The sequence below is a fragment of the Pipistrellus hanaki genome (genome assembly GCF_964339955.1).
Source record: "Pipistrellus hanaki genome assembly, chromosome: 20".
Taxonomy (NCBI): domain Eukaryota; kingdom Metazoa; phylum Chordata; class Mammalia; order Chiroptera; family Vespertilionidae; genus Pipistrellus; species Pipistrellus hanaki.
Window position 1 is genome coordinate 11,993,418 of NC_140522.1, and position 20,182 is coordinate 12,013,599.

At 42.6% G+C, this 20,182-nt stretch overlaps 1 protein-coding gene across 2 annotated transcripts; it reads left to right on the plus strand.

Moving 5' to 3' along the window:
• The first annotated feature begins 419 nt into the window (after positions 1-419).
• Positions 420-19,220, plus strand: SCCPDH (saccharopine dehydrogenase (putative)). Of its 2 annotated transcripts, none has more exons than XM_084868942.1 (12): positions 420-750; positions 2,515-2,627; positions 4,833-4,913; positions 7,876-8,005; positions 10,090-10,139; positions 12,796-12,926; positions 13,968-14,085; positions 15,341-15,460; positions 15,550-15,606; positions 16,221-16,332; positions 17,694-17,775; positions 18,597-19,220. In XM_084868942.1, exons 1-12 carry the CDS (start codon positions 561-563, stop codon positions 18,700-18,702), a joined length of 1,290 nt encoding a protein of 429 aa, XP_084725068.1. In that variant the 5' UTR covers positions 420-560; the 3' UTR covers positions 18,703-19,220. The 2 variants fall into 2 exon arrangements, with proteins under 2 accessions (XP_084725068.1, XP_084725067.1); XM_084868941.1 differs by having other exon boundaries at positions 421-756.
• The last annotated feature ends 962 nt before the right edge of the window (positions 19,221-20,182 follow it).

Genomic DNA, 20,182 nt, shown 5'->3' on the forward strand with positions numbered 1-20,182 from the left:
ATATATATATATATATATACATTTCAGAGGAAGGGAGAGAGAGAGGGGGAGCGAAACACCAGTGAGAGAGAATCCATGATCCGCTGCCCCCTGCAGGCCCCACGCTGGGGATGGAGCCCGCAAACCCAGGCACGTGCCCCGACCAGAATCGAAGCTGATCGCCCGGCCCCTAGGTCGATGCTGGGGCACAAACTCTTTTCTTCGCGCACCCCCTCCTGCAACAGACACAACGGGCTGCTGCCAAAGCCGCCGCCTCCGGTGCGGCCCCGGTGGTCTGAGCGGAGCAGGGCCACCGAGGGGACCTCATGGAGAAAGGGCCGCTGTCCGCTCCTGCCAGCCCTGGGAGCGGATTGGCGGGAAGGGTGGGGGCGTGGCCTCTGCGTGAAGGGACGTGGCCTCTACATAAGGGGGCGTGACCTCTGCGCGGCGGCGCGCGGGAGCGTCGGGCGGCGGCGGCGGCCCCGGGAGGCGGTTGCTGCGCGCGGGACTCGGGTCGCTGCCTGAGGCGCAGGCGCCGGGGACTCAGGCCGCCTCGGGCCGCGGCTCGCTGGGCGCTCGCCATGGCGACCAAGCAGAGGCCTTTCCACCTGGTGGTGTTCGGTGCCTCCGGCTTCACCGGCCAGTTCGTGACCGAGGAGGTGGCCCGGGAGCAGATGGACCCGGAGGGCAGCTCCCGCCTGGCCTGGGCCGTGGCGGGCCGCTGCCGGGAGAAGCTGCAGCGAGTGCTGGAGCGGGCGGCCGAGAAGCTGGGTAAAGGCGGGCGGCGCGGCCGGGACCCCTGCGCCCGGCCCGGGCTCCGCCGCCGGGCGGCCTGGTCCAACCGCGCCCGCTCCGGGCTCCGGGCTCCGGGCTCCGGGCTCCGGGCTCCGGGCTCCGGGCTCCCGGCTCCCGGCTCCCGGCCCGCGGGGCGCCGGCGGCGGCGGCGGCTTCTCCCCACGTTTCGAATGGTTCCTCCGGTTTGGGGGCCCCCCTAGCGGAGGAGTCAGAACTTGGGGTTTTCTTTGTCGCTCCGTCCCCCCTGGAGCCTGAGGCCCCGGTTGGGTTTCCTCCGGGGGTTGGAGATGGGAGGGGAGGCCGGAGTTCGCGGTGACGCGGTTGTGCTTTTGTTGGTTTGTTTTGCTCTTAAGACCCTCCGCCGCCCACGCCGCCCGGAGTGTGTCCTTTGGGTGCAGACGGGGAGGGGGGGACGGCCCCCAGCCCCGCCAGCCCCGAGGTGGGAGGCATTGATTTAGGACAATGAGGCTTCCCCCACCCTGTCTCCCCTTCCGAAGACCCATAGTTCCTGTTAGTTTCTTCTGTTTAGTTTTCTTTTTTGTTTTTAAAATATATTTTATTGATTTTTTTACAGAGAGGAAGGGAGAGGGATAGAGAGTCAGAAACATCGATGAGAGAGAATCATCGATCAGCTGCCTCCTGCACACCCCCCACCGGGGATGTGCCCACAACCAAGGTACATGCCCTTGACCGGAATCGAACCTGGGACCCGTCAGTCCTCAGGCCGACGCTCTATCCACTGAGCCAAACCGGTTTCAGCATCTTCTGTTCAGTTTTCATGTCGCTTTTTATAAGTTAATGTTTTCAGAGAGGGGAAGGGAGAGAAACATCAATGCTGAGAGAGAACCATCCACCTGTTGCCTCCTGCCCGCCCCCTCCCCCTCCCCGTGGAGCCCACAAACCAGGCAGGTGCCCCGACTGGGAGCTGGACCCTGACCTGGTTTGTGGTCCATGCTGAGCCACTGAGCCACCCCCTCTCACTTCCTCCTCATCCCACACGGAGCCCTGGCCGCGGTGGGAATCTATCGTGGAGTTTGTGGGCACTTACAGGAGACACCATCCTGCCACTGGCCCACACTCTTCCTGCTGCCACTATCAGATAGAGGCGCTTGCCCGGCTGGTGTTGCTCAGTGGTTGAGCGTGGACCACCGTCATCATTGATGTTTCTCTCCCTCTCCCTTCCTCTGTGATACCAATAAAAAAAAAATAGTTGTTGAGGAATTTTTGTTATAATAAGTTCTCGGCAGAGAGGATGTCAGAACAATCTCTGTTCAGAATATGGACGATTGTAAAATTGTCATTTTACACAAGATTGCCATTTACATTACTTGTGTTAGATTTGTGTGGTTGTTTTTTTTTTTTAAAGGTTAGTCATGTTTTTAGTCACCTTTAGCATTAACTCTGTTTTTCTCATAGCCTTTTTAAAAAATATATATTTTATTGTTTTTTTTTTTAACAGAGAGGAAGGGAGAGGGATAGAGAGTTAGAAACATCGATGAGAGAGAAACATCGATCAGCTGCCTCCTGCACACCTCCTACTAAGGATGTGCCCACAACCAAGATACATGCTCTTGACCGGAATCGAACCTGGGACCTTTCAGTCCACAGGCTGACACTCTATCCACTGAGCCAAACCAGTTAGCTTTCGGGATTTTGCTGTCAGTGATTCCTATAAAAAGAATATCTGGGAGGTCTAATTCTGCATGGGATTCACCTAAAGTGATTTATTTCTTATTTCAGGAAGACCGACACTCCCAACTGAAGTCGGGATAATAATTTGTGATATCAGTAATCCAGCCTCACTGGATGAAATGGCCAAACAGGCAACAATTGTCCTCAACTGTGTAGGACCCGTAAGTAACCAGCCCTCCTTTGTGTTAAAACAAAGAGCCTATTCACCTCGAGCAGAATCTGCTGCTTTGTGTTCCAGAGGATCGGGAGAGGGGCGTTGTTGGGGCCTTCACCCTTTATGGGGAGTTTTCACTCTGTGGTCAGCAAACTGATAGGACCAAATCTCCTGAGATGGGTCAGACCTCTGATACCCTACTCAAGGAATGTGTGCTGGGTTGTTTCGTTTGTTGATTATTTACAGCTATAATTGGAGATCTTTTTCCCCCCCTCCCTTTACTGTATGCTCCTCAAGTAAAAAATGTTGGAGCATGTTCTCTTAATATACTTTTTATTTATTACAAATTATTTGTCTGCATTACTATACAAATATAGTTGTTAAAAACGTATAAAAATAGAGATAGAAAAAGACTCATTCATTTGTTCAGTATTTATTGAATGCTTTTTATACAGGGTTGGGCAAAAGTAGGTTTATAATGCAAGAGTAAACTTATGTTTAATATACTCACAACTATAAACCTGCTATTGCCCACCTGAATGTAAATGCATTAGTCCAGGTGCCTGCGACATAATGGCGAACAAAAGAGAACCTCTCTTAGAGCTTGCAGTCCAGTGGGAGAGACAGGAAAACGAGGTTATAATAGTTGGGAGTTGGTAGATGCTTTGGAGAAAAATAAAGCTGAGTGAGGAGATAAAGAGACGGGCACATCGGTGTCTGGATGGTCAGGGAGGAGCTCTGAGGACTTGACCTTGGCTGGAGACCTGAGAAAAGGCAGTAAGCCCTGTGAGTGTTGGAGGAGGGAAGGGCACAGGGTCGGAGTGCTAGTGGCGGCCGAGATCAGAGTGTATTGTGAGAGGAGCCACCAGCCTGTGCTCCTGTACTAACTGGAGGTGAAAGAAGCACGTGGCATGTAAGAATCAACAACAACAAACCTCCTTGAGTGTTGGTGACCTCGGCTGATCTGAGGGAGCCACCACAGTTAACAAAACACTGGGCACCACGCTGGAAGGTTTGTTATCACATAAAAATGTACCTAAGTTGTTGTTTATTTAGATTTGTCTCATTCTTAACTATCTTAGGTTCTCTGGTCCTTTGCTTGAATTACTCTTACATACACCTTCAGTCAGTGCCTTTGCCCTTTCGTCCCCGGTGCTCTGGAAAAACCCCGTCCTGGCATTCCGGATCCCTGCTTACTCTACCGGAGACACCCAGCATGGCTGGGGAAAATGCATCTCCATGCCAACTGGTCCCCTTGAAATATGTGACCTAAGCCTCAGCGCCTCCAGCGATTCTGCCCCATTCCTAGCTGGTATTCTTTCTCCTACTCTTCGTAGCACTGTTTTTTGTTTTGTTTTTAATCCACACCCAAGGATATTTTTCCATTGATTCTTAGGGAGAGTGGAAGAAAGTGGGAGGGACAGAGAGAAACATCGATGGAAGAGAGAGACATTGATTGGTTGCCTCCTGCATGCTGGGGATTGAGCCTGCACCTGAAGTACGTGCCCTCAACTGGAATCGAACCCAGGACTCTTCAGTCTGAGGGCCTGATGCTCTATCCATTGAACCAAATCTGCTAGGGCCTAAGCAGCAGTTTTACAACTTTTCCCTCACATTTTGAGCATCCTGTTGCTTTTTCCTCAGTTATCTGATGATTTTAAAAACTATTTTGTTGAGTTTATTGGGGTGACATTGCTTAATAAAATTATGTGTTTTAAGAGTACAATTCTATAATACATCATCTGTGTATTTTATTGAGCTCACCACCTAAAGTCAAGCCTCCTTCCGTCACCATTTATTCCCCCCTTTCCCTCTTCTGCCTCCTCCACCTTCCCTTTCATGATGTGGTAGGGTGCAATGTGCTGTCCATGTTCAGTGTCTGTGTCTATGAGTTGGAGGTTTGTTGTTGTTGATTCTTACTGTGAAAATGGGAGCTGTCAGAACAGATGAAGTTCGGTGTCGATAGCATGGCAATGGGGGTCCTTCCTGATAGGGCCCAAGCATTTGTAGACTCATCACTTACATTCCCCTGGACTACTCTGTGCTCCAGGTATCCTGAAAAGCCCCCTGCTTACACCTTGGCGTACCTATAGGCCACTTTATTAGTATTTGATTTCTTAATAACCAAGACTGTACTTCCAAACAGAATGGCATTTCATTCATTTACGTTTCCTAAGTAAGAGTAAACTGTTGGTTTTCTCTCTTCCCCCAGTACCGATTTTATGGAGAACCGGTAGTAAAAGCATGTGTTGAAAACGGAACTAGCTGCATTGACATCTCTGGAGAACCTCATGTATGTAAACTGAGAAAACCCCACCAGAATCAATAGCCTAATTTTCTGTTAAAGTGGGAAATATTTAATGCCTTGTGCAGACATTGTAGAAGGGGTGGCTCCTCCTTGTGTTTAGAAATGGTACTCCATTGCAGCTCCCAGGAGGCACGGTGGTGAGGTTTTAGCTTAGTTTGCTGGGAACTTTTCCTTCCCTACAATCTGAATTAATTAAAACAGTGTGCTCTTGAGTAATTCTTGGAATCTTATTTTGATATCTTTTATTATAAATTCCCTTTTTAAAATCATATACCTTTACAACATTACAGAGGGGAAAAAGTAAAATCCCCTTAACATAAAAAGTTTAAATGTCATATTTATTGAATGCTTGCCACATGCCAGACAGTGTGCTAAATAAACATCATATGTAACTTTTTACCATTCTTACAAAGTATCATATTTTCCCCTGTTTTATAGACGAGAAAATTGAACCTTAAAAAGGTTAAGTAACTTGTTCAGAGTCATGCAATTAGTAAGTAGAAAAACTAGAACTTGAATTGAGGTTTGCCTGATTGTAGGAAGTGATGTGTTCGTAGCACTAAGCTACTTTAAAACTGTAACTCCTTTAAAACTGTAACCTCTAGTCTACTGATTACTACCATCAGAGTTTATTGATTGTTAATATATATTGGAAAATACCAGGAAAGTATAAATTACCAAAATTTATTCATGAAGAGGTAGGAAACATAAATTAAACAAAACCAATTCCTATATTATTATTTTTTAAATAGTTTTTATTGATTTCAGAGAGGGAGAGGGAGAAAGAGAGAGAAATATCAGTGATGAGAGAGAATCATTAATTGGCTGCCTCCTGCATGCCCCCTACTGGGGATCGAGCCCGCAACCCAGGCATGTGCCCTTGAATCAAACCTGGGACCCTTCAGTCTGCAGGCCAGTGTTCTATCCACTGAGCCAAACCAGCTGGGACACCTATATTATTTAAAATATTCCAGAGCAGAGAAAATGGTAAAAAAACAAAACAAAAACAAAAAACTTATAAACTACCATAAAAGTAATATAAAAACCTAATAAAAATTCAGATATATAAATAACTCTTAAGTCAAAATACAAATTCAGATAAACCAATTAAAATGGGCAAAAGGCCCTAACCAGTTTGGTTCAGTGGATAGAGCGCCGGCCTGCAGATTCAAGGGTCCCAGATTCAATTCCGGTCAAGGACATGTACCTTGGTTGAGGGCAAATACCCAGTAGGGAATGTGCAGGAGGCAGCTGATTGATGTTTCTCTCTCGTTGATGTTTCTAACTATCCTCCCTTCCTCTCTGTAAAAGTTAATAAAATATATTTTAAATAAATAAAATAAAATGAGCAAAAGGATGAGAAGAGACAAATTTGTGCAGAAGAATTCCAAATAGCGTGGCTCAGTGGTTGAGAATTGATATGAACCAGGAGGTCACGGTTCAATTCCTGGATGGGGCACAGGCCCGGGTTGCAGGCTCGATTCCCAGTAGGGGGCGTGCAGGAGGCAGCCGATCCATGATTCTCCTCATTGATTTTCCTCTCTCCCTCTCCCTTTCTTTCTCTCTGAAATCAATAAAAACACATTTTTAAAAATTCCAAATTATTTATGTAGCTATTCTGCCCTCGGGGGAATTATGGGGGTTTAATTCCTCGCTCCTAAGTATGGGCCTCGCATAGTCACTTCCAAAGAATACAACATGGAAAGGAGGGGGAAGAGTGTAACATTTACAGTGGAAAAAAACCTGAAAAACACTTCCCTAGCCAGGTATTAAAGGTCAACATGAAGTGATAAGCTGGTGATAGTATGTACTTTGATATGGTGTCATGACATGGCACCCTGTCCCCCCATGGTCTTCCTTTCAAAACCCTGTAACTCCAGCCTCGTCATGAGAAAAACTTGCAGTAAATTCCAATAGAGGGGTATTCTACAAAGTATCAATACCTGATCGATACTCCTCAAAACTGTCCAGTTCATACAAAACAGGGAGAGGCTGTCAGTCAAAAGGAGCTTAGGTGGGCATGGCAGTAAATGTAGTACTGTCCTGGCTGGAGTCCTGGGACAGAAAAACAACTTGGGGAAAAGCTAAAGAATCTGAATCAAGTGTGGACTTTGGCTAATGAAATGTATCAGTTTTGCTTTATTAATTGTGACAAATAATATAAAAGATGTACTGATAGGAGAAACTGGGTGGGTGGTATTTGGGAACTCTACTAACTTAAGATTTCTATAAATCTAAAACTGTTCTTTAAAAAATCAGGTAATTTTTATTTTATTTATTTTTAAAATATATTTTTATTTCAGAGAAGAAGGGAGAGGGAGAGAGAGAGATAGAAACATCAACAATGGGAGAGAATCATTGATCGGCTGCCTCCTGCACACCCCCTGCTGGGGATCGAGCCGCAAGCTGGGCATGTGCCCTTGGCTGGAATCAAACCCTGGACCTTTCAGTCTGCAGACCAATGCTCTATCCATTGAGCTACACCAGCCAGGGCTCAAGTAATTTTTAAAAATAGGCAAAGGATTTCAATAGACATTGTTTCCTTCTCACATTCCCTCCTTTCCTGCCACTCTATTTTTCTATTATATGTATGCGTGCATAGATATAGATCTGTAATGACGTTAATCTCGATAATTGATTTGGCGTAACTTTTTTGCTTTGTTTATATTTTTTCTGTGTTAATAGTTATTTTTATAGGAGATATTACTTTTGCATTTACAAGTCATTCTGAAAAAGTAATAGTGTCAGTAGTGAGATCAGCATCTGCACATGTGGTGAATGTTTGCTAAATAAATGAAAAACGTGTTGACAGTTACTATTTCTCCACAGAGCCATATTGGTTAGCATTTTCAAAGGTTAGTTCTTTTGTCTTTAAAGGTAATCACTTACTACTGGTCAAGATGTTTCTATATAGCTCTGACTCAGATCTTTTGTCCTGAATTTTTAGTTTCTGGAACTAATGTATTGGAAGTATCACGAGAAAGCTGCAGAAAAAGGGGTTTATATCATTGGAAGCAGTGGCTTTGACTCCATTCCAGCAGATATGGGAGTAATATATACCAGCAGTAAAATTAATGGTAATTATTAATTAATTCACAATAGTTGAATTTAACAGTAGAAAGCCTTCATGTTTGCAATTAATGATGAATTAAAATCTGGTTGATTGAGAAAAGAAATATCTATAAATGGGTAATGTTGAAATACTTGCTTTTATTTTTAATATAGCTATGCTTATTATAAAACTAGAGGCCCAGCACACAAAATTGTGTGCCCGTAGCTCATCTCTGCTTGCTGCTGCTCAATGCCCCCACGCTCCCTGCCCCAGGGAGCCACGAGTACCCTGCCCGCTGCCATGAGCTGCTGCTCTCAGGGAGGGGAGAGGGGAGAGACCAAGAGTGGTTATTGCACCTCATGGTGACTGCTCAAGCTGTCGTTCCGGTCATTGTGCTTGTGGTCCCTGGCCTTTATTATATAGGATGCTGTTGACACCATTGGATTTTTTAGATATGGATAGTAGTGTAAGTGTTCTAAAGTGAAGAATTATCCATTGTCTCAATTCTTTATGGTTACAGCTGTAAAATTTCTAGGAAAAAAACTTAGAGCCATTATTAATTCAAATTTGTTTTGTTTATGAATTAACACATTTTAAATTATGATTTATATAGATATTATAGTCAAAGGTTTTAATTTTTTTAACCAACAAAGCTAGAAAGCATTGAACAAAGTTTTTTATCTCTTTTTTTACCCCATTTATAAACTAGAGGCAATAATTTAAGAATAGAAAACATCACCAATAGTTTGGTAAAACATGGAAATTGCTAATATCATGCATATTTTGAAAGTATTCATTTAGAAAATGACCTAAAAAGAGAATTCCAGTACCACACAAACTGTTCTACAGCCTAGAAAGATGGAAAGTGTTCCAGTTTACATTTAAAAGTTAACTCTGAAACCAAAGTCCAACAAAGATAGCACACATTGGAAAAAAAAAAAAAAGCTAAGGTCAGTCTTGCTTGTGAAAGAGGTTGTAAAAAGAAATTGCTAAATAACATTTTAATAAATATCGAGTGATGTTTCATTATTTATTTATTTATTTTAAACATTTTAAAAAATATATATTTTATTGACTTTTTACAGAGAGGGATAGATAGGAACATTGATGAGAGAGAATCATCGATCAGCTGCCTCCTGCACACCCCCTACCGGGGATGTGCCCGAACCAAGGTACATGCCCCTGATTGGAATTGAACCTGGGACCTTTCAGTCCGCAGACCGACGCTCTATCCACTGAGCCAAACCAGTTTTGGCTGTCCTTAATTTTTGTCAGAAGTGAGGCTACTGACATTTATGTGGCCATAGTTCTCTCCTGCTGCAGCATGAGACACAGTAGATGACACAATTCATTATTTTTCCCAGTGTCAGCTTTACTGAGTACCATGTTTTAATTTTTTCTTGGAATTAAACCTAGGAATACTGTCTCTTATGAAATTGACATTTTATTTTTATCAGATTTTGAGATTCAGACCTATGTTTTTCTTTTGTCTTATAGCTCTGGAGAATTTAAAAGATTAATTAAATACTTGATCATTATGCCTGTATATTAGTTCTCATGGTTAATATAATTGATTTCTCCCCTTTTTCCTGGTTTTGGTTTTCTACTTTTACTTTATACTTATTATATTTTTATTTCATTTAAAATGTCTTACTGCAATATTTTACAAGTCATCACAAAGGCCATTTAGATAGGTTTTCTGTATGTCACTATTAATAAGTATTCTTAAAAGCTGTCATATTGGAAAGCCAAATAATTCCCTTAGATGTACTTTTCAGAACTATGTCCTGCTGGCCTTCCAGGATGGGTGGGCTGAATTGTTGCCTTATTGGGAGGTTTTTAGCGTCGGTTTGAGTACTAACAAATACTTGGTCAGTACTCGCAGATAGAGTTTATGCTAAACTACTCTTTGACAGTTTACCTGGTTCAGCTGTCTTTTAACTCTGTTTACAAAAACATAGTAAAACTGTTACCAGTATTGATTTTCTGACTATATTAGCTGCAGGCTTAGTAAAAGCAGTCCCTGAATGAATAGGAATCATTCATTGTAACTGTCCTGGCAAATAGATTTTATTTGATTTATGTTGACCATTTTTCTACTCTTTATAGGTACTTTGACTGCAGTGGAAAGTTTCCTGACTATAAATTCGGGACCTGAGGTTAGTTTTTTTGTTTGTCAAGTGCTTTCTAAGTTAATACTAAAAACATTTTGGAAACGATACATGCTTCGTAAGAAAATATTTAAATTAATTAAATTATACATATATTTGTACTTTTTAGTGTATGAAAGTCCCTGTGTTTAATTAAAAAAAAAATAAAGATACTAGATTGCTGAGCATTCCTTTGACCTAAGAATAGAATTTATTTTTAGCCGGGACCAGTTTGGCTCAGTGGATAGAGCGACTGCCTGTGGACTGAAAGGTCCCGGGTTCGATTCTGGGCAAGGGCATGTACCTTGGTTGCGGGCACATCCCCAGTGGGGGGTGTGCAAGAGGCAGCTGATCGATGATTCTCTCTCATCGATGTTTCTGACTCTCTATCCCTCTCTCTTCCTCTCTGTGAAAAATCAATAAAATATATTTTAAAAAAAAGAATTTATTTTTAAAACAACTGCACAATTTGTTATATTAGAATGAATTCCCATGATCCTAACTGAAGTTTCTATGAATGTTCTGCAATAAATGTTGTCAGATTCGGTGCGTTTTATTCTGTGCCTAACTGGGGTTAGGTGCTTTCGTGGCCAAACAAGGAATGTGTGATAGAAATGCATTTACAGTCCATTTGGGAACATAAGATAGTTGTCTCCGTTTGTGATAGTCCTTTATTGCCAGTGGTGTCTGACGTGAGGCTTCCTAGGAACTTGTTCAATCAGCCCTGGCCAAGTGGCTCAGTGGGTTAGATACACCAGGGTTGCAGGCTTTTATATATAGACTATGGGCCTGCTGACTGTGCTGAGCAATCAGGGCCAGCGCTTGGCACCACCAGTGGGTGCGCCAGTGGGTGCGAGTGCCAAGCAGGACTGCGGCACTTGGGAGCAAAGAATTTTCAGTGACCACCAGATGCTCCCCCCAATGACCGCGACCAGTGCCCCAGCTTGGTCTGGTGCCCCTGCTCGCCTGCTCCACCATCCGATGCCCACCATGTTTCACGCACTGCTGCTTGTTGCCAACACCTGCTATGTTCTGCGTGTGCCCCCTGGTGGTCAGTGCATGTCATAGCAACCTGTTCGGTTCTGCAGTTCGGTCTATTTGCATATTAGCCTTTTATTATATAGGATACTGATGGGCACTTGGGCTGTTTCCAAATCTTAGCTATCGTAAATAACACTGCTGTATTATAACATACATTCTTTCTGATTGGTGTTTTCGGGCTTTAGGATATATTCTCAGAAGCAGGATTGCTGGCTCAAATGGAAGTTCCATTTTTAATTATTTGAGGAAACTTCATACTGTTTTCCATAATGGTTGCACCAGTCTGCACTCCCACCAGCAGTGTACTAGGCTTCCTTTTTCTCCACATCCTCGCCAGCATATGTCATCTGTTGAGTTGTTGATAGCCATTCTGACAGGTGTGAGGTGATTTCTTTTTGTGGTTTTAATTTGCATTTCTCTGATGATTATTGACTTTGTCTTTACTCCATTGTGTGTTCTTGCTTCCTTTGCCAAATATTATTTGACCGTAATGGTGGGACGGTTTCTGCGGTCTCTGTTCTGATCCATTGGCCTATGTGCCTGTTCTTGTGCCAGTACCAGGCTGTTTTGCTTACAAGGCTTTGTGATATAGTTTGATATCTGGTATTGTGATTGATTCTTTGCCTTTCATTGTCATTAAAGCTAAGATATTAAAAACCTGACTCTTCTAATGGTGTGATTGTCTCCCTTATTCTGCTGGTTAGCAATCAACAGTATCTTCACATCTGCCTCACCGATATTCTTCTTTCAAAGTCTTGTGACAAAGTTGGTTTTGAATGTTTCTAAACAACATATAAGGCAGGATATAATATAATTATGTACAATCAAAATTATAAATTAAGTCTGAAATATTTACACTATTATGTAAAGAATTAAAAGCCCCACCTAGATGTTAGGTAAAGAAGGTCAGCATGGGACAGTAAGTCTCAGGATTACTTCTCCACCTGTGCTCTCCTTTCTGCCACTCATTTCTTCTGTTTTTAATAATTTTTTAAAATTGATTTTAGATAGGAAGGGAGAGGGAGGGAAGGAAGGAGGGAGGGAGAGAAAGAGACAGACAGAGACAGAGACAGAGAGAGAGAGAGAGAGAGAGAGAGAGAGAGAGAAACATCAATTATGAGAGAAAAATCATTGATCTGCTGCCTCCTGCATGCCCTCTACTGGGGAATGAGCCCACAACCCAGGCATGTGCCCTGACTGGGAATTGAACCATGACCTCCTGGTTCATAGGTCGACACTCAGCCACTGAGCGACATTGGCCAGGCTATATGTTGAAATTTTAAGGAATCAACATAAGGATATGGATTAGAGAGGCTAATTTTGAAGGAATATGGTCAGTTGAGTGAAAATTATGAAGTGAAATGCAATGGCTTATTGAAAAGAGCATAAACAATGGTAGAAGGGAAGAAGAAAGGGCATTTGTTGGTGTAAATATTGAATGTAACCAAAATAATGAGTGTTATTGCTGCCTAGCCGGTCATGAAAATTAATCTCAAAATTATCAAATAATGGATTATGCTTTGAATAAATAGAGGTGAACTGTTCTTTGTGCCAATTATAACTTATTTGGTTTTACATTTTAATAATTATTTCTTAAGACATGTTTCTTTAATTATTTTATTAGGGGTTGTGCATTCATGATGGTACCTGGAAGTCAGCAATTTATGGTTTTGGAAATCAGAATCAATTGAAAAAACTACGAGAGCAGTCAAATCTGAAACCTGTCCCAATTGTTGGTACAAAATTAAAAAGAAGGTATATTAGTTCAAAAATCTATTTTTTAATATCTCTAGTCTAACTATTTTGTGTTGATCTGGCTATTAATAAAGTATGCTACTAAGAAATCTTGGACACTAGTTTGTAGTAAGTCCAGAATTGTTCTCAAAGATAAATAAAATATAATTAATATCTTACCCTAAGCTTAAGTATGTCTACGTATATAAAAGCCTGATATTCAAAGTGTCCCTTCGGGAGTTTGACCAACCGGGAGTTCGATTGCTTGCTATAATGTGTGCTGACCATCACAGGGCAGCACGGAATGGAGGGAGGCCCCAGCCGGCAGCAGGTAGCTGGGGAAGGAGTCCCTGGCTGGCAGCTGGCGGGTGCAAGGGACCCTACCTGTGCATGAATTCCGTGCACTGGGCCTCTCGTATAAATGTGTTATCATGGCCCTGGCCAGGTTGCTTGCAGTGGTTAGAGTGTCAGCCCTTGGCCTAAGGATGGCAGTTTTGATTCCCTGGGGGCGCATGTAGGAGGCAACCAATCAATGTTCCTCCCTCTCCCCCTGCCTTCTTCCCTTCCAGCATCTAAAAGCCAATGGGAAAAACATTGTGAGGGTTCATTAATAAATAAATAAAATAATACATTTATACCCTTGGAAAAAATTTTTGACTTTTCAGTAATGCTATCAAAATTAAACATCAATTAAATTTTGTACAGTGAAACTATCAACTTAAAGTGTGATAATCTTATGTACTTAATCAATCAACGTATGAATATCGTTTATTTGTAAGATCTCTAATCTCAGAGTTTGGCTGTTGAAATGAGTGTTCTTTTTATCATTGTCCTGTGAGACTAAGGGGGTGAAACATAGTTAAACCACACGTATTAAGTTCCCGCGGTGTGAAGAATACTCCTTGTTCACTGGGCTCATGTTTGGGTGCATAGAGAATAAAGGACAAATACTGAAATACTAATTAAAAGCAGCCGCGGGAAAGTTGAAATGTGTATTCAGAAATGTGCCCGCTGCCGTGTGGGCACTGCCTCTGGAGAAAACAGCCTGTGTGTGTCTTGCAGGTGGCCAGTCTCCTACTGCAGAGAGCTCAGCAGTTACTCCATCCCTTTCATGGGAGCCGATGTGTCTGTTGTAAAGCGAACTCAGCGTTACTTGCATGAAAATTTAGAGCAATTACCTGTAAGTGTACACAATTTATTTTTTAATAAAGAGCATTCTATGTTTGTTATAGTTTCCCCACAGTTTAACTAGGATTTTTATGTTTATAAAGCCAAAAGAGAAATCGCTGGATAATGTGTGTTTCATTCCTGGAAGTTCACTCAGTGTGTGGAGCATTTTGCATGTCGGGTGGTGGTAGCCTTCCCCATAGTTCACATCTGGCCTGCTGAGCACAGCAGAGCACAGGAAACCCTGGTTTGTAAACCCGATCGATCGTCAGCAGCTGGAATCCTCTTCTTCCCTCCTTTCTGCCGCTGAGTATCACCTCCTTTTTGTGAGGGAAGCACACCATTGCTCCACCTGCGGAGACTTGAAGAGGCCACTATCTCAGGTTAAAGCAGTGTTTCCCAAGCCTCTCTCATGATGAGAATCACCTGGTGGAGTTGTTAAAACACAGATTCCCGAATCCCAACTAAGAAGTGCTAAACTAGAATTTTTGAGAACATATAGGTAAAATTACATTCCTAACTTAGTGCTCTGTATATAACATCTGTCTTAGAGCACTAGTTAAGTATACAATTTTACCTATATGTTCTCAAAAATTCTAGTTTAGCACTTCTTAGTTGGGATTCGGGAATCTGTGTTTTAACAACTCCACCAGGTGATTCTCATCATGAGAGAAGTTTGGGAAACACTGGGTTAAAGGATTGGAGCATTTCCTTACGAAGAGGTGATAAGTGTGCTCTGTGTCCTATCAAGTCTAACTGCTCAGTGCCGTATGTATTGAACTGTCTCCATATGGATCATGTGGACCTTTGTGCTCCAGAGAGGAAGCTAATGAGTATTTGCAACGATTTCTTTTAAAACTGTGCTCCCTGCCGAGACCTGTTTGGCTCAATGGATAGAGCGTCGGCTTGGGGACTTAAGGGTCCCGGGTTCGATTCCGGTCAAGGGCATGTACCTTGGTTGCGGGCATATCCCCAGTAGGGGGTGTGCAAGAGGCAGCTGATCGATGACTCTCTCTCATCGATGTTTCTAACTCTCTATCTCTCTCCCTTTCTCTCTGTACAAAATCAATAAAAATATATTTTAAAAAAAAATAAAAATAAAAAAATAAAACTGTGCTCCCAATGTCTGGTTTCTGAACAAGCTTTCAGAGCATAACATGGTCATAAAGTGGAAGCCGCTTTTGTTCAGATCTCCGGCTTCAGAGCAGGTTGTAAGAGCTGGCATTCCTGTAATGAGAGAGTCACGTCTGACTCACGTGCTCCCCCAGGTTCAGTATGCTGCTTACGTCACTGTGGGCGGCTTCGCCTCTGTGATGAAGCTGATGTTTGCAGGGCTCTTCTTCCTGTTTTTTGTGAAGTTTGGCATCGGACGGCAGCTCCTCATAAAAGTAAGCGACTGTTCATGAAATTGGGTCTAAAAGTATTTTCCAGGAGTTTTAAAATATCTCACTGAGCGCTGTTGTTTTCCCCCCTTTAGTTCCCATGGCTCTTCTCCTTTGGTTATTTTTCCAAACAAGGTCCAACACAAAAACAGGTAACTCTTGTGTTCAGGTCTCTAAAATAATATTGTTTTCTTTTTGTTTTTTACTCTCCTCGGTGCAGTGACAATAGCAGCTAAGGCTTGAGGGAGCACTTGCTATGCATCAGATGCCCTTTACATTGTTCGCATAAATTAGATTACTTCATCTTCGCAAACACCTCTGGGAGTGGGTATCATCTCCATTTTTACAACTCTAAGTGGAACAGTAATAAATTACTTTCTGGCTATTTTTGTCTTGGCACCTCAAACAGATAGTTAAAGCCAGGTGGTCATATGCTATCAATCTAAAATAAAAAGTACCTGCAGCTTGTGCCCTAAAACTGTCTATTTTAATGGTGCTATCCTGTAAGCCACAACATAAGACTCATTTTTATCTTCTCCTTGTTCCTAGTCACTTCTCCCCACTTCCTGGCATCTTTAAAACTTGCATCCTCAAAGAATTAATTTTGTTCCATGCTTAAAGGATAACAGCATATTCTGACAATTAGAAAGTTGATGTTTTTATCTATTGAAAATAGCTCATTTGAAGCAGAATAATAGGTTAGATTATGCTCAGGGGAAAATTACATATTTCCTAAATAAACATTTGTGTGGTTTCTTTTTCTCAGCTTGATGGCTCCTCATTTACAATGACATTTTTTGGTCAAGGATACAGCCACAGCACTCCTACTGAAAACAACAAACCCAACATCAGAGTTTGTACTCAGGTGAAAGGACCAGGTATTTCACTCAGGACTTAAGGACACTTGAGAATTTTATATTGTGTTAAATATAAGATAGTATGCTATTCTTCTCAAAACATAATTATTTTAGAAATATATCTGCACAAATTAAGTATTACTGATAAATGATTCTGTCAGGAAGGATTAAAATTACTGGTATAATCCAATTTTATTATCGTATCTCCCCTCTGTTTTTCTTTCTCGGGATTCAGTGATTCTGCCTGGCAGGGTTTTTTGTTTGTTTGTTTGTTTGTTTGTTTGTTTGTTTTGCATGGCAGGTTTTAATATTAAAAGAGAAGGGGCTGGTTGATATCTGTGTGGTCCAAGCCTTCTTTGGACTTTGTGATTACCATGATATTGTTTATAAAATGGGTGTATACGTGTGCATTTCTCCTGGGAGGGCAAAAACTTAACTGTACAGATAGTTCCACTTATGAATTATAGTATAATTGTAGGTTTAGCATCCCCGGTAGGTTACAAGAGGTTCGTTTTGCACTTTTAATCAAGCAAGATGGAAAGATAGCTTTGCACCTTGCCCTTTTTTCAAATACCCATCTGGGTTACTAAGATAAGTTGACTGTGTTTTTATTATCTGACACTAATGCCCCAGCTGCTTACAGTGACTTCTTGAAGTGAGACTTCTCTTAATGTTACTCAGGGTTTTTTAAGAAATTGAGTCCTTTTTTAAGTGAAGTGTAGTGTGTTAATAGAGAAACAAGAAATCCTAGTGTCACTGGCTTTGGTTATTGTCAAGAGGCAGTGCAGTGTAGTGGGTAAGAGATTCCTGAGTGCACTTCTGGCTCAGCCACTGCCTACCTTTGTGAGTTTGGACCAGTCACTTAAACTATCTGTGCCTCAGCTCCTCGTTTGTAAAATGGGATTAAAATAGTGCTAACCTGCCCTAACCGGTTTGGCTCAGTGGATAGAGCATCGGCCTGCGGATTAAAGGGTCCCAGGTTCGATTCCGGTCAAGGGCATGTACCTTAGTTGCGGGCACATACCCAGTAGCGAGTGTGCAGGAGGCAGCTGATCAATGTTTCTCATTGATGTTTCTAACTCTCTATCCATCTCCCTTCCTCTCTGTAAAAAAAGCAATAAAATATATTTTTTAAAAATAGTGCTATCCTTAAGCACTATTGCTAAGGAGAATTAATGAGCTTAGTAAATTTAAAGCACTTAATACAGTTCCTAACACTTCGTTAAGTACTATATAAATATCATTATTTTTTTATTAAATGAACAAAGTGTTGAGATAATTCTGTATACCTAGAGTTAGATCTAAAACCTACTATTTGATTTTTGGGCATTTTGAATGAATATTTTATGAAAACTTTTTCTTTGTTCAACTGTTTTCTGCAGAGGCTGGCTATATAGCTACCCCTATAGCCATGGTCCAGGCAGCCATGACCCTTCTAAACGATGCCTCTAATCTTCCTACCGTGTAAGTGTGGTTCTCTTCTAATGTGAGGGTCGCTTTTTCATGTTACTTTTAAGCTTACTTTGATTTGATTTCAGGTGTTGGGTCTGCACTTGAGTATTTACAGTTCCTTTGATACAGAGTTAGAGGTAAATTAAAACTGTGAGGAGGAAAATTCTTTATGGGCCTCTGGAAACAAAGCAGAGTTCATGGAGAGGAGACAGACGTTTGAGAGCCGTGTAAGGTGGCTTCATTTCCCGGGCGCGCTGACAGCAGCGTGATTGATTCCTGGTGTCCTGGCCACATGATTGCCAAGGGGACTGTCTACTGGGTATTTGGCTGTTGCCTGAAAGTAGGCCAGCCTCACAGGAACACAGAAGTAAATAAGTTTGACCTGAAACCCGTTAAGTCATAAACAGAAAAATTATATAAAGTGAAACCTAATTAAATTTTTTCAAATACTTGTATACGCTTTGACTATATTTAGAATTTACATTTGGCCATTACATTTCAAGAAACGTTTTTCATTTGGTTTCAGTCCTCTTTATGCTTTATTAATATGGATTTATTCCACTCAGGTCTTTATTTATCCTCCTGGTGGGAGGGCTGTCTGTGAAGGGCGGTTCCCGTGGGTGGCGCTGGGTGTGCCCCTGAGCAAGGTGCTGGGGAACAGGCACTGGGCGCTGCATCAGCTCAGTGCTGGGTGCCAGCTTCCTGCTCCTTGGCTGGGCTTAGGAATTAACCCACCCGAACCCGGAGCCCAGAACAGGTTTCCGCTCGCTCAGCAGAGGAAAGGGCCAGAGACAGACAGCTTTGTGAATATTTGTCTCATTCTTGTCTTCCAGGGGCGGGGTCTTCACACCCGGAGCCGCTTTCTGCAGAACAAAGCTGATTGACAGACTTAACAAACGGGGCATTGAATTCAGTGTCATCAGCAGCTCTGAAGTCTAAACAATTGAAGATTTTTCCAAAGTCATAAAGTGCATGAATTAACAGCTTTTTTATTCGCTATTTGAAATTCTTCTGTAAGCCTGTCTGGCTCTATGTGGAAAAGATTACCAAATCTAAAATATGTTCACACTAAAAGCAGGAATTCCACTAGCTTACCCTAAATTTCAAATCCTAGCTGATTTTGTGATTTTATTGCTTGTGAGAGAGAACCACTATTTGACTGACTTTTTCCTTGAAGAATTCATGGTCAATTTTTATAAGCGAGCTGGCAGATCAGAGGGTGTCTTTATCTGGTGGCTAACAGATCCCTTCATGAGGCACCCAGGCTGGTCACAGCCTCACTGCTGATTTCCTTGCCATGGTACGGAGTGGATCTTACTTTCCAATGAGTTTCTCTACGCATGTGTGGGCCTTTGCCAAGTGAAACTGTACTTTTGTTATTTTAGCTTAGTTTTCACCCATCTACACAGATTGATTTTGGACTTACCCAAGTTGCATAATAAAGGATTGTCAATTGATTGGTGGTTTTGTGTTTGGTAATTGGGTAGTGGTAGAAACGTGCTTCCCACGTACAGCCTTTCCCATAAGTTCCTGGGTCCTGGTATTCAACAGAAATCATCAGGCTAGACCCCACCCCCAGGAGAGTTTCAGTGTCATCCTATTTGATTCCTAGCTTTCTGTCTTTGAGAGCAAGAGTTGGGGTTGTCACCTGTTTCCTTCTTCCTGGTTTCTTATGCAAATAGGGCTGACCACTCCCCCGGACAGTCCCGCATGTTAAAGTAGCAGGTGATTAGGAATGCAGCCCTTTAGCCAAACCCCTGCTTACTCACAGCAGCCTTGAACACGCCTTGGGTGTATAGTCTTTAAAGCCTCAGAAGGGGGGAATAATAGTGCCGAACCCGGAATGATGGTGAGAATTAAGTGAGCTGTTAGGTGTTTAGCACTTAGATAAATTCCTAGGCACAGAGTTAAGCGCTGTCTCGGGAGGGTTGTTTACAGCCTCTCACAGACCAAGTGCCTGTCCGTCCTCCACTGGGCCCCTTCGGTGAGTTCTTTGTGGAATCAAGATTGCTTGGAGCTGAGAGATAAGGCGATCGATCCAAGATGGCTGCACAGGTAAATACCTAGCCGCAGCCGCACACAACAATTTTAATAAAATACAACTAAAATATAAAATGGACATTACCCAGAACTATAGGAAAGTCAACTGACTGGAAATTCTACAACGAGAAGCAAGGAGAAAACCAGAAGGAAGCGTGGAGGAGCTATAAAGGCCTAAGGTATGGAGACATGCGGCTCGCGCGGAGAGGACAGAGCCAGAGAGGAGGGAGACTGAGTGCCTGGCTGGCGTTCCCTAGCGGGAAGGAGATAAAAGCTCTGATTGTGCTGGGGCCCAGTTCCGACTGCTCTGAACCCCAGTTCTAGGCCAGACCCCGGGGATCCAGGCTCATCCATAGGGAGCTGGGCTGTAAGGCGGAGC

Coding starts and splice junctions, on each gene's coding strand:
- SCCPDH (XM_084868941.1), top strand. CDS start 561: ATGGCGACCAAGCAGAGGCCTTTCCACCTGGTGGTGTTCGGTGCCTCC. Junction 15,607..16,220: donor AAGGTCCAACACAAAAACAG/GTAACTCTTGTG, acceptor TCTTTTTCTCAG/CTTGATGGCTCCTCATTTAC. Junction 16,333..17,693: donor TACTCAGGTGAAAGGACCAG/GTATTTCACTCA, acceptor TGTTTTCTGCAG/AGGCTGGCTATATAGCTACC.